The sequence below is a fragment of the Nanorana parkeri genome, unplaced genomic scaffold (assembly GCF_000935625.1).
Source record: "Nanorana parkeri isolate BGI_ZX_2015 unplaced genomic scaffold, ASM93562v1 scaffold1871, whole genome shotgun sequence".
Taxonomy (NCBI): Eukaryota; Metazoa; Chordata; class Amphibia; order Anura; family Dicroglossidae; genus Nanorana; species Nanorana parkeri.
In genome coordinates this window covers 88,166-102,938 of record NW_017308139.1, presented here as the reverse complement: position 1 = coordinate 102,938, position 14,773 = coordinate 88,166, and the positions used below count along the sequence as shown (strand labels likewise).

General features: G+C 41.5%; 1 protein-coding gene across 1 annotated transcript in view; it reads right to left on the bottom strand.

Annotated features, from left to right (window-relative positions):
* Positions 1-14,773, bottom strand: part of ITGA2 (integrin subunit alpha 2) — a 100,651-nt gene that overhangs the window by 33,258 nt on the left and 52,620 nt on the right. The window contains 9 exon segments of the mRNA XM_018571932.1: positions 1,457-1,611; positions 3,077-3,216; positions 4,935-5,065; positions 6,460-6,663; positions 6,835-6,978; positions 7,996-8,141; positions 10,325-10,463; positions 12,298-12,374; positions 14,443-14,608. Of these exon segments, the coding sequence (XP_018427434.1) occupies positions 1,457-1,611; positions 3,077-3,216; positions 4,935-5,065; positions 6,460-6,663; positions 6,835-6,978; positions 7,996-8,141; positions 10,325-10,463; positions 12,298-12,374; positions 14,443-14,608 (1,302 nt within the window).

The window sequence follows — 14,773 nt, the reverse complement described above, 5'->3', positions numbered from 1 at the left end:
TAGTCCTCTATAGCTGGTGGTATTCTGCATTGCTGTATAATGCATTGCTATGTGGTGGGCCTCCATGGTGGGTCAGTGGATTTAGACCCACTTCTGTGCTCCCTTCTTTTGGTGCGGCAGCACCCCTCCTGAACCACCATGTAGGTGTAGGCTTGAAATCACTCAAGTCTCTCCTCCATGACAGATTAGAAGGGGCAATGCCTTTAAAATTGAAGCAAGCCCAGTAGTGGCTCCTAAATTACCAAAGCAGCACTGGATAATGAGGTGATTTGAAGGTGGATCAAGAAGGGAAAACATAGGCAAGGGAACAGTTTGTCTAGAATGACTCTAGAGCATTGAACTATGGATAGATTTGGGGGAGCGCTAATAAAAGACTTTCCCCCGGGCGCCTAATTTTTTACACAAATAGAGCTTTCTTTTGGTGCTATTTGATTGCCGCTGATTTTTTTAATTTAATTTTTTAATGACTTTTTAAATGAAAAAAGACCAAAAATTGTGGGGAAAAAATATTTTCAACTTTTTGTTATACAAAATATCAAATAAAATCAAATTTCTTCCTAAAGTTAGGCCAAAATGTATTCTGCTAAATGTTTTTGGTAAAAACAAAATCCCAATAAAGTATATACTAAGCTGTTTTTGTGAATTGGTACCAATTATAAGTGGTACCACATGGTTTTTATCCATATGGTGTCAAACAGCAAAATCGGTATTGCTCGGGGTAAAGGATTGGTTTAGGAATGATATTGCCGGTATATTTTTTTCAAACCTTTGTGTGTCTGCTACATAAAATCTTATAGGAAGCTGAACCCCCCACAGGAAAAAAAATTATCTACAGCCCTGCCTGCCGGTGGCCATCTTGGTGATGGACGCTGGCAGAGAGAGGAGGGGATGTTCACTCGGTATACGGTATGCTGCCGGGTCCCCTGTCGGGCTCTCGGTCCATGACTGAGTGCCCAACTTTTCAGAGGGGGTGACACCAACATGACGGTTAGTCATGTGGGCTGCACCCCCTTGTGACACCACTGGGTTAGTACTTCTGCCTTGCAGCACTGGGGGTCCCCGGCTTGAATCCCGGTCAGGACACTATCTACAAGGAGTTTGTCTTGCTCTGTTTATTTATAATTGGGAATGGAGAGTTGAAATAAGGGAATATTGAAATATGGGACTCTGCTTCTCCGCTATCACCCAGCACTCAGCAAGGCATCTAAAAAATATTGTGAGTTCCTTCATGATCATATAGGTTTTACAAAGCCAGTGATTCTGCACTTTTATCGATGATTTGTATAGCACCATGTTCTTCTTTGAAACCCAAATATGTACTACCTATATCAAGGGTGAATGGTACAGGTAAAAGAGTACATTAAATGTTCTAAAGACTAATAAGGTTATGTATCAATATGTGGCAATGGACAAGAGCCTTATCCAATGGCCATAAAGTCAATAATTTTTAACCTACCTGAACATTAAAAATGTGTTCAAAACATCTTTCTTCTGTGCTGATATCAATGTTTCTCATTATAGCTCGGTCACCAGTCTCCTTAAATTGTCCTCTAGATGTCACTCTTGAAGATAGGAGATCGGCATCTAATGTAGCGTTGTAAGTGATAGCCACTACACAAAGACAAGCAAAACCAGGCATCAGGTATGTTGTGGAAAAAAGAACCCAAAGAACAGCCTACTTTTTTCTGATCTCTGAAATGTTCTAAACAACACTGAGGGGTCTATTCATAAATCTCAGCAAAATAATGACATTTCCATTGCTAGACGTTCGCTGTGAAAAATGATATTTTTTCCCAAGTTTGCAAGTTTGACATTGAAAGCTTTTGAAAACTAAAACATTAATGAAACGTAGACATAATATTGAAAACTTGTGAAATGTGGATGAAAATCTATTACACCACCTCTGAAAATAGTTACTTCTTGTATTTCCCTCTATTAATGTAATATGCCAGATGTGGAATGGCAATTATTGGTGACATTGCTGTCAAATGGAAGAAGGTCATCCTTCATAAATAGGTGGAATCTCTTTTTAAGGAATTTTTTGCCCAGCTCTGCTCACTATTGCTCAAAGTGTGGTTGCCCAACCGGAGTGCTCCAATAAATGCTCTCCTGCACCCTGCTCATGCCTCTGCAGCGTTTCTACTACTGCACCTACTCCTCTGCCCTCTACCCATACTTCAGCTTGCAAACATGTACCTGTTTAGTGATTGATGGACTGTCTTTAAATGGGCTTCACTCCTGAGTTTATCTACCAACGTCATGGTATCATTAGGCTCTTATTTGCACTCCTTCTCGTTTGTCTGATCTTCTGTTGTGAACCTCAGCCTTAGTGACCACTGTTTGCACTAACTATTGCTTTGACACCCAAAACTGCTGCCTCCTGTCTTTCAACTCTAGCCTTATACTGTATCTAACTTGCTCAACTTTGGTTTGAACCTGCCTACACTTCTGCTTGACCCTTTGGCAATGCATATGTCTGACTTTCTTGACCGTTGGCTTGACCTTTCTATGTCTGACCCCCTGGCAACTGTCTTTTTTAGGCTCCTTCCTAGGTCTGTTATGACCTTCTTGTCTAGTTTTTGTTTTGTTCTATAATCTACACCATAAAAACCAAGTACTGTGTGAACACATAACAGTTCTCAAAATGGCAGCAAAAGGTGAAGAATATTCCCACAGCAGTCATCAAACCCGAAGCAGCAGCCTTCACTTTCACTATCCACAAAATAGATTTTGCACAAATTGTTCACCATTTTTTAAATAGGTACATGGCAATTCTAGGGGCTACAATTTTCTCTATACCTAGTCTGCAAGTAGAGGAGGTAGCGCTCCCTGTAGAGAGAAGTGCTAGGCCATTGTAGCACGTGAGCTATCTTTTGATGTATAATTTATTAAAAAGTGGTGAAAATTAATGGAGAATTTGGCCATTAAAGCTTTATGAAAAGATGAAACTATCAAAATGTATATTGAACATGAAAACTAGTACAATATCAATACTGGCTGATATAACTAGGCCCCATACAATTGTGTTTACAGTAGACGTGATGATGACATTTATCATTGTGATTATTATACTCACCGGATTGACTCTTGGAATTAGCTGGTCTGAATCTTGCCATGAAGCAGATTTTTACAGTAATCTCACTATTTTTGTTTGTGAGAATTATTTTATCTGGGATAAATGATGCCTTTATGGACACATCTGCTATACCCAGTGACCTGCAAAGGAAGAAAGAAATATATCACATGAATAAATTAAAGTCTAACGTCAGACAAAACTTTTTATTTAGGTTTGAATGAGGCAGGGACGTGTTGGATGTTCTCTCTATAGGGGTGCAAAACCGTATAGGTAGAGTGAGCAAAGGTTAGAACTTGTCTGAAGTTGTGCTGGTAGCAAATTCATCCCCTTTTTATGCACAGGTGTCACATGGACAGGAAGTGAGGGGAAATCTACCCAATGAGTTTACAGACAAACACAAACACATAATAGATATTTTAACTGTTCTCTACCATAGGCAAAACTAAAAAGAAAATTGGCTGAAGTCAGGCTGAAAGAGTTGGCAATGCTATAGTCCAACAACATGAGGGGAGTTTATCAATACTGGAGCAGACAGAATATTCAGCATCCACCTTTCATTTTCAAATCTTAACTGAACAAACTAAAGAGAAAAGCTGATTGGTTGCCATAGGCAGCTGCTCCAGATTCTTCTGCTCCTTGATACATTCCCATTTATGTGTTTTACGACCTGGATAAAGCCAGTGAGGATTGCCTGTGACCACAATCTTTTACAAGCTCTGGAAATATTTTCAGCCTGTGATCGGTATGGAGTTAGGTCCCACAACTATTACTTGTCTAATCCAGCCCTCATGGGGGGGAAGAAGAATGTTTACATAGCCGCAGTGGCAGAACTACCGGGGTCGCAGAGGTCACAGCTGCGACTGGGCACTGGAGTTCCGCCACTTAGAAGGGGCCCAGGACAGGAGGACGGGGCCCGTAATAACCGCTAATTTCAGTACTGGGACGTCTTCCTCCTGTCCTGGGCCCTGCATACTTCATGCTGCTCCCCTCACCTTCCGAGCTCAGCGTGAAGAATGATTGAGCCGGCGCAGTGGGAAGCGGGTTATCCCCGCCTCCTCATCACACAGAACGGCTGCCGACTTTAGAACTACCTGTGTTCTATGGAAAGCTCCAACTCCCTGGGTGTCAGAGGCGTGCTGCTGACACGAAGAGGGAGTTATAGGGAGCTTAGATTATGAAGGGGATATGTGAGAGCAGAGTGTAAGTTCAGGTAGCTGACTATTATCACGAGGGTCAATATCATGTCCAATAACCTTGTCATGAATAGTGAAGAATGTTGGTTATGTGTTCAGATGAAGCACTGAGATTTTGTGGAATGCTGCATTAAGTTTTACTTGCTTAGAAGAACATTACATGTGTGAATATAGCATTGTGAAGAAAACAGAGGAAAAAACTTCCTGTGTATCATAGATAAGCATGCACATAGAGACTAACATTGTACTACAGCGCCATCTACAGCTCAAAAGACATATCAGTACATTAGTATATGTTGCACATGCCCTCAGGAAGCAATACGACTGTAAACAGCTAAGCTATGCACCTGATACACACATGATTGTTCCAGGTAGTAAAGAAAATATACCGTATACGACAGCCTTCAAACGTTCACTTTCAAAAACAGCAACAAACACAGCTCCAATATATCTTTCCTGAAGATCTTTTTTAGACATTCATAAGAATTAATTGGAGTGTAAACCACCCATTTACTGTTACCAGAGATTCCTGTACTGCCGCCACTGTCAGCCTATGCTGGACACATTGGAGAATGGGGAAGGGGGTGTGGAGGTTTTGAAATTCTCAGGCTCTCTGTATCAAAGCTTTGCTTAGTAATTACAATTTATAAATCTGATCTACTCACCAAAACTGAATTACTTTCCCATACGCACCAACAGACACGTCAGTGATGGAATCTCCATTCAAATCTATGTGTCCATCAACTGATCTTCCAAAAAACTGCAATTGTGTGTTAATTGAGGATCCAAGTATTTTCTGCAATAAAGAAAACCATTTACCAATCAAGTCAGTGCAAGGTGTACGGTGCATATGAATACTTTATATATCTGCATTGGTTTCTTTGGAGTTAACCAAAGTTGAAAAGAATGTTTACAGTCTGCTTGCAACGTTTTGAATGTTTTGAATAGCTTCCTATTGTAATTGCAAAGCTGAAGTTTAATGTGCCTTTAGTTTGCTTTCCCTAGTTCCTCCTTCCCCCTCATCAACATGCTAATTACATTTGTAAATAAAACCTTTCCATTTTTATTACATACCTTACTTTAGCCCAATTGATGTCATCTTTGGGTCTCTGTGCTTCTTTGTGCAATGCAGATAGATCATGGCTGGTGGGCTGTACATAGCTTTCTGAATACATCACAGCACTCTAGTCTAGAGCCCTGAACCCTGAAGCAAGTACTGGGCTAGCTTTTGGGAAGAGTTATGCTAATATTAAAATGCTGTGATAGGGGGATGTCAGTCTGGAGGGGTAGGTTTGGGCAACTAAAACCTCTGTTTTTAACGCATACTGTTAGACAGTGTAACTTGCTTTGCTGTGGGCTGGCTGGCAGGTATGCTGGGGACTCTTTTTGTGTGTTGTATTGTTGTAAGGCTTCCCATATGCACCCTGCTACCAAGGCCGGTTATAAATTATGCGGTTACCATTTATTTCTAGTTTGACTATTTTTGATGTGAAGACGCACTGGGGACCCCAGCGTGCATTTTGGATTGCTGGGCCTCGAGTGCGTCCCTGCACTTTTTGATGAGGAGTGGGCTACCTCCAGGTATACCTGCATTCAATTTATCGACCGCATTAATATGCTACAACATGAAGACTCATAAATAGTTAGGACCACGCTTGACAGAGGAGCCTTGACCGGGCAGTGTGGCTTCTACATATTTTTGGCCAAAGGTTTGTGTAACTAAAACCTCTATTTCTAATGCATACTGTTGACAGGGTAACTTTTTTTTTGTTGCAGGCTAGCTGGCAGGTATGCTGGGGGCTCTTTTTGTGTTTTGTATAGGTGTGCCTAGGCAGACTGCATTTTAATACAGACTGCCCACAGTAACACCCACAGGTGATGCAGAGCTTCCATGGTTGAAACAACTGAAATCCAATGCATGAAAAGGCTGGACCAGGGACAGTCAGACTAGGGAGGAAAGAGCTAGATGGATGTCCTCCAGCCTGGAAATAAGGCAGGCTCTATGACTTGCTGCAGTTAATAAAAGTTGTTTAATGCTACAGAAACCATATAAAAAAACAAAATCAATGCTGGTATGTGATCTAAAAGGAGGAAAGGAAGGCTTGAGGTAAATTTGGGTCATGGCTATGCAAATCATGTTTATGTTAATATGTAATAAACAGGAGCTGCAGCTCTCACAAGTGTCCATACCTGGGAATACTTGGTCCTGATTGTATTTTTATTTCCATTGTAAATATAAACAGCACCGCTGGCCTCATGTTCTAAAGGTGCTCCAACAATAACATCATTAAAACCATCCAGATCAATATCAGATATTGCTGATATAGCTGCCCCGAACCGAGCATTCTCCAAATTGTCAGGGCCTTCCAAGAGTTCACGCTGACTTAAAGTTCCCTAAATGAAAAAAAAAAAAAGAGATGCATTTCTGTACTTATCTTGCTTAGGGTAATGGAATAAGTTTACTTATTGTAATGTGGAATGATACTGTATTTTTCAGTGCCGTCCGTCCGTTTTTTTACTACGGGCGGACGGCAAGTGGTTAAAAGAAAAGAACATCCATTTTACCCCATTTATAGAAAATAAATAGACTTGTCCTTGTTCTTTCTTGTTCTCATTCATGAACATGGGGGCTCCTACTAACAACACATCCGTGATAGAATCCCTGTCCACATCTATAGCGCACAGCACACTGCCGTAATAGGAGCCAATCTGCAAAATAAATGGAACAAAAAAAAAAGCGTCATGGACCACACAGTCTCCTCACTTTTACAGTGCAGAAAATAATGGTTTCTGGAGGCTGTCAAATGTATAGATAGCTGGCTCCAACTCTCTCAGTTCAGCTTCCCTGAACTTCCTGTCCATCACAAAATCGAAAGAAAGAGTACAGTCTCCAGCAGCTGTCCATCTGTTAGCTTGGGGAAGGAAGGGGGGAAGGTGTGTGGAACAGGGAGCAGGGTAGTTCAGCTGATCATTTTCCACCGGGGTTCCTTAGATTGTTAAATCAAAGTTTGCCAGGCTGGGTAGTACTGACAGGTCCACCTTGTCAGCCCACTCAGCAGGAATTGGTCAACATTTAAGTTGTGTATTTTTAGCTATAAACAATAACAGCCCACAAAAAAAAAATGGTTGCTCGTAATGGGATTTTATGCCCCCTCAAAAGACTTCTGAGAACTACACAGACAGCGCGGTTTAGTGAATGGTTAAGGCCTTGTATGAGTTTTTTTGTGTCCCATTGGGGAGATTTTCCTTCACTTCCTGTCCCAAAAACACAGTAAAAAAATAAGAGAAAATCAGTTGTCACTGGAAGAAGTGTCCCCATTGAAGATTCCCTCTCACCTCCTGTTCCTCACCTTCTTGTCACCAGGACAAACAAAGAGGGTGAATCACTCCAGTGGGGACAAAGTGCCATACTATCCTGACAGGGGTTTTAACACTACCACACTCGGTTTCAGAAAAGAAAATCCGTGCTGACTTCTGTTGAGAACTCTAGCTGCCTTGTGCCTAGGACTGCAGTATTTTCTGAGTCATAGACCTGGAACAAGCATGCAACCATTGAAGTCAGAGCAAAATCAGACATTCTGATCTGCATACTTGTCCTTGGGTCAGTACGGAAACAGGCTTATTGCTGTCAGTTCAGAAATGAACCTGATAGGTAGAGCAGCAATAGAGACGGTCATGACTTCAGGCTTCAGGAGTGATACGCTGTATTCCATTGGGTTCACATACCTGTTCTCCTCTCTGTATCTGAAGGATTGTCACATTCCCCTTATCATTAATGGTGTACACCACAACCTGACCAGTGTAGTTCGTTCTTGGGGCTCCAGCAACAAAGTTCACCGAGTTCCCCACATTGAGAATGGCAACAGAATATCCTGCAAGATAGATGTACGAAACACACAGAGAAAGCAAATTACTTCACAGCATATGGTTTTCATATAGCATGCCAAGACAGTCATTAAAATCAGATGTAAGTTTTTTCCATAGACACATACTTCCTATGAGGAGATGCTGACAGGGGTCTATGAAGGTGCTCAATATGACACCCGCGGCTTTCACTAACACAGGAGGTAACAACAAAATGACAACCTTATTTCTTCAAAGAATTTACTCATTTAATTCTTAAAAGTTGGCCTTGGGCATAACTCCATAAACTGCCTCGGGAACCTTTTTCCTGGAATGCAAGCGAAACTCCAGTTGTGTCTATGTTACCTTTTATTGCCCACCATGAATTGCCCTCATCTTTATATTTACACAAAATACCCCATACATACCTTTTTCACTGCAGTCTTCTACTCAGTCCAGTGATAACACGGGTCCTTTCTCTTCATGTACGGCAGTGGCAGGGGGCGATCCCTACTCCTGGACTGTGTGGCGCTCTTTTAATGAGTGCTGTTAAGTCCTAAAGCTCCCCTGGGGGTGTGTCAACGACAGGCTGGGGTCACAGGAAATGGATAGACTGATATTGGCTGTTGTTTATCCTGAAGAGGATCGGCAATGGTGGATAAAGCACTGAAGACAGAGCTGCAATGTGGGGAGGGTAAGTAGAGATTGGCCACATTTTGTATGTAATACAGGAGGTGGAGGCGTTAAAAAAAAAAAAAAAATCGGAGCTCTTCTTTGAAGAAGGCAAGGGTTCTAGATGGGACACACCTTCTAAAGGGAGCTATATGTTACTGTCCTAATTATGTAATAAAGATGTAGATACGTGTTCTATTACAAAATAACTCCAACTCTAATGGATTTTTCTCTTTTGGGTACAGAAGGGCAGTGATTCCTTTCTAGTGGATTCTTCTTAGTAATATATGGGGAGCACACAGCTGTTGATAAGCAGCTGTTAGGATCCAGAGCGCCTTCAGGTGGTGCTGGAGCTAAGCCCTGCAGTTTCCGTACTCACCTGCGGGGGTCTCCAGGCAGCCAGGAACTGCTAGGTACCAAACCTCCACTGGGTGGTGCTGGAAACTGCAACTCCAGTGCTCGCCTGCAGGTGTCTCCCAGCTGCCACCAATCATCCACCACCCATCTCCCTGGGAGATTACTTAAGCCCTCCCTGCAGTAAGGTCTGTGGCTCAGTATTGTTTCCTGTTTCCTGTTAAGCCTGAGTCCCCTGTCCTGTAACCTGCTGCTGTTCCCGAGTCCTGTAGCCTGTGTATGTTCCCTGCTTGTTGTCCAGAACCGTGACCTGTTTATGTTCCTGAGTCCTGTTAGCTCCTTGTACCCTGACCTTTCGTCCTTTAGTTCCCCTGGTGTTTTGCTTTGCTCCCTAAGTGTGCTTGCCTGGTTCTTCTTGCATGTGGTGTTGTTTAAATGTAGTTGGTTGCTAAGACTTGTTTCTGTTGTATTATTCTGGTTGGCATATTAAAACGGTATATCATACATTCTGCCTTGTCCTGTGTGGTCACGCGTGTTTGGTCTGCCTGTGTGGGTACCTGCGCAGGTGTGGGGTCACCTGTGCCGGTATCCCTGACAGCAGCCCAGCAGCAAAGCCAATCCTTCAGATTGGTATATACATGCTAGGGTTGGGGAGAACACTTTGTACAACAAGGAAGGTCCAGTTGGTGATCAAGCACTGTCCACTCCATCTCAACATAAATATATTGTGCTTTCAATCTAAGTTTATTAAATGTTACATTTACAAACAATAATATAACCTATGACTATGGTAAGTATATATACCCACACACTGCCATCAATTAACACAATTAAATAAAATCCAATAGAAAAACGTGGATGTTGCTGACCCACACAACTTCAGAATGTATTCGAATATATATTTTGATTAGAATTTTTTTTTAAGGAGCAGCACCTTCAGAAAACAAATTATATAAATCAGAAAGCAGTTAATGGTCTTCAGGAAATACTACAACATATGTGACCCAAATTCAGCAGCCTTCCACAATACCTTATGGGCAGGATTGATGCCCGAGTCACATGCTCCTGTCCTATTTAACTTCACAGTCTGATGACTACAATTACCTACAGCAATTATATCCATAGATAAAGATATTTTGGAACACTGATGTAGTAATGAGCTTTCCTTTATATACCTCAAACTTACCTAAATAAGAACTTTGATTTCGGTCATGAAGAACTTTTTCAAAGGCATTGTGGGGGAAAATAGAGAATTCATTTGAATTTTGGTGCACAACAGTGCCGCTCCAGTCATAAGCACCAACAGCTCCCAACATCAGAGATTTCTGTGGGGCAGAATACTGTTGAATTAAGATTGCGGTATAACCAAACCAACATTTTACTACCTGGAAGTAAATTTCAAGTATAAACACTGAATTTGTTTATTAAGACCATGCTAATACATAGGCAAAAGGCCACCTGTTTTGGGTGCAACGTCTTTTGAAATAGCACACTATCCTTCAAACTAGCTTTAGCTATTCAGAAGTGTTAATGCAAAGGCACTCTTAGGACCAATAGGTGAGATCAGCACACAGGACAACGTCAAAAGCATTTACAAAATAGGACCAGCAATTTGAATAGTGAAAGAAGGTGTTATTGTGGGTCTACTTGCATTTTGGAAAGGGATAAAGCCAGTTTATAGAAAGTGTGACTAATCTGTCTTTATCAGGCATGTCTAAGAAAGGAGTAGTGCATCACCAAAAAACTTATCATCATTCTCAATTGTCCCTCATTTGGAGGTGGGCCATCCCTCTTCTTGCATATATCTTTTTGGATCTTCTTTTTTGTTTTTGAGAAAAGGCCCCTGCAAAAAAAGACCTTCTTACCTACTTACCTCTAAGGCAGGTGCTGACTCAGATGGTGGTTTGGTTGAAGAGTTCCAGCTTCAGGGAGAATCTTTACATTCAACATTTCCAAGAGTGTTGAATGCCTGCTTTCCCCACTGCACTGATGATTCCATCCGCTGCACCCTAAGTCACTACAGGACACAGTAGTGAATAGGAATTGTAATGATACATCTGCAGCTAATGTATGTTATCCCAGTTTATTGGCATACTCATGGAAATTCTAGTTCTTACAATGCATTGTAAAAGAAATAATTGAGCACAGAAACCAAGAATATTTTGCTTGGCAACTTAGGATGACGCTTGGATATTGCACAAAAGAGGTGAGATGATAACTATGACAAGATGTATGCAGGGGGGCAGTTCCAGGCTCTAAGGTTGAAAGAGCAGGCTCCAGTCTATAATGCTAAAGGTGGATAGTTGAATGTATAATGTAAAAATCTGCTGAAAGACATTTTGTTTCTGAAACTCATATCCAGATTTACATTCCTATAGGAATGTCTTGCCTGTGAATTACAGCTCTATGTTTATTTCCAACAAAAGGGCAGCAATGGTTAATTTGAAAAACTGCAACCCATCACATCAAATTTTCTTCTACATGTGGTATCAGGAAGCTGTCCACCTTTATCATTCCAACCACAAGCGTCCTTAACAATTAGATAAAAGCATATTACACTCATTGCAAACAAATAAATACACATATATTTCAACAACAAAAAATAGCATTAATGAGTTTTTTGCATTTGAGCCTGCAAAAGCATTGCATTCACGATCAGTGGATTACGGGTGCAATGAATAGGCTACTGCAGACTGTTCCTCCAGCTCCAGGGACCTTTGGTTATGGGGCTGGAGGAAGTTCTCAATGGACAGTGCCAGATGGGCAGATAGTTTTTTGGATCCACGCATCCCTGTGAATAGATCTGTGAATGAAGACACGGATAAGCAGGTGGAGACATGCACAACCGCTCCAGATTAAAAAATATACAGAAGCCTGCAGGGAGAACCCCACAGTTCAACTATGTTTGGCAGTTTGAGGGTGGGGGGCTGCGGAATGGCACCATGTTCTAAATTACACCTGCCAGACAGGGCTGTGTGGTATGGCAGAGCTATATAAATCCCAAAAATGGATGGACAGGAATACAAATCCTTTGGCGGGTAAAAGAGTTCACATTTATGTATTTCATCTATGTATTAAGCTGTTTCCCTGTTTAGCTTTAAAACATACAAACGTGTGAATAGGCTAGCTATTGGTATCACAGTTAAATATGAATTGTACCTTGTTCTGTGAGTACTGTGCACTGAAGCCTACTTGTGACATTTCCATCTGAAAAGTTTCACCTCCTTGTGTGGTTCCTAAAATAAAAATGAATATATAAATAACCAGTCTTGATGATTCTAATGTACTTTTAATAAATGTAAGCAGTCTTCATAAAAATAGAAAGACCATTAATGTTCTTCTACATATATTATGCCCCCATTCAATTCCTTTAATACTGCCCTAATGGCCCCCCTTTCCTTGCCCTTTAGTGCTGCTCTGATGGGCCCTTATTTCCTGCCCTTAAAGTGAAACTAAACTTCTTTGGGTATCCTGCAACCCTAACTGTCTCTACTGAGTTTTCTACTAAGCAATACATACTAAAAACATCCTATGACTTGAGCCTGTTCTGTTTTAAGAAGTGTTGGTCTTGCTAGAAATAAAAAAGGGGCAACGAAACAGGTAAGAGGACCCAAAATTACCAGCAGCTCCTTCTGGGATCATTGCTACACCTGTGTGTAAAGTAGCCAGCGCTCCAAGGTCGCTTCTGTATTGAGGTTGTAATCCATCACAGGAGTGAGCTTGGTGCAGTAGCTACTTTACAACATACACAGGGACCATGGCGAACAAAAGTAGCCACCCTCCAGAATGAAGGAAAGTGTCAGCACCAATTCAGAGATGATTTGAGGATCTACTGAGTGATACTTAAATAAGCTACATTTTAGTTAATAGTTAAAGTACTTGAATTTATGTTTAAGATTTCATTCTTGAGTTTAGTGTCACTTTAAGTACTGACCTGATGGGCCCCATTCTATGACTTTTAGCTATGTCTTGATGGGCTTCCTTTCCCTGCCCTTTATTACTGCCCTAATGGGAACTCTATCCCTGCCTTTTTTTATTGCCCTGTTTGGGCCGTCTTTACCCTCTGCTTTTTAGTACTGCTCTGATGGGCCCCTCTGCCCTTTGTTCTTTTTCTGTCTTTTAGTACTTCTAAGATGGGATTTTTAGAAATGCCTTGAAGGGCCTCTTTTCCTTGCCCTTTAGTACTGCCCTGATGGCTTCCCTTTACTTACTGTATAATATTGTCCTGATGGGCTCACTTTCCTTGCCCTTTAGTACTGCTCTTCTGGGCCCCCTTCCCCTGTCCTCTAATACAGCCCGTTTGGGCCCCCCTTTTTAGAGTTCCTGTAATGTAGCAAACTGCTAAGACAAAGTTTCCACCCCTCCAGTTGGGAAAGCCTCCTGTAACAGGCATTTTTTAAAATTTCAAATAACGCACTGGGATGTAACATAGAAATGTAAAAACCGAAACGAAACCGAAATAAAAAAATTGTCAGGCCGAAACGAAAAATGTTTTTATTTTAATTTTTTCAAATTAATATTTATTTTTATTTATTAATTCATTTTTTAATGAAATATTTTTATTTTTTACTTTACTTTTAGGGGCTTTGGGGAAATATTAGGGGTCTAAACAGACCCCCGATATTTCCCTTTTAAAATAGAAAAAGGGATTGAGGGCACAGAGTCCTCAAACTCTTTTTCTGTATCCCCTGTTATCAATGAACAGGAATCCTCTATGAGTGTTCCTGTTCATTGATAACATGAGGACAGAGTATGTTTACTATAACCACAACTATGAATGAACAGGAGGTGTTGTAGATCACTCCCATTCATTCATAATTCAGGGTATAGTAAGCATGCCATGTCCTCAATTATCTACAAACACTCAACGATCAGGGATCGCTGAGTGTTTGTACTCACTCTCCTCTCTGACACGCTGTCACAGGAGGCTGAGCGAGTGGAGCAGGGAGGAGAGCCCAGCTTCCTGTGACAGCGTGGGCTGTCTCTGCCCCCACACCGCTCTGCCGGACTGTGATAGGCGGCTGAGCGGTGTGGGAGGAGAGACACCGGCCGCTCACATCGCTCTCCTCCCACAGCACTCGGCCGGCTGTCAATTTCTCTCCTCCCCGCTGGGACACAGAGCAGCGCCCAGCGGGGAGGAGAGAAACCTGGTATGCGCCGATGTATTGGCAGGAAAATGGCACTTTCGGCATTTAGCCAAAAGTGCCATTTTCGGCCGATATGTTTCGGCGGCCGATATATCGGTGCATCCCTAATATTTACATTTCCTTTAGTAATAAAAATGAGAAACGGTTAAAATATTACCTTCGATGCTAAAAATCCTTTCTCCCAAGGTTCCAGCTTTATCTAAAAGTGCAACTTCATCTGACACATTAAAGAAGAATTTCTCCTTGGGGTCACTGGCGATTCCTTTGATTTCATTAATGAGGTTTTTGCTGTCAATGCTGTATCTATTGTAATATCCTAATACCTTTAGGAAGTACAGACAAGAGAGAAACGTTTTGGTGAGAACAGCATTTGTTAGTATAATTCCAGGCCTTACATATCACTGAGGAGAAACGCAAATCACTAAATAAATTATCTAACCAATTATTAAGGAAGAATCAAGACCCCTAAATGTTTTATTCTGTAGTGA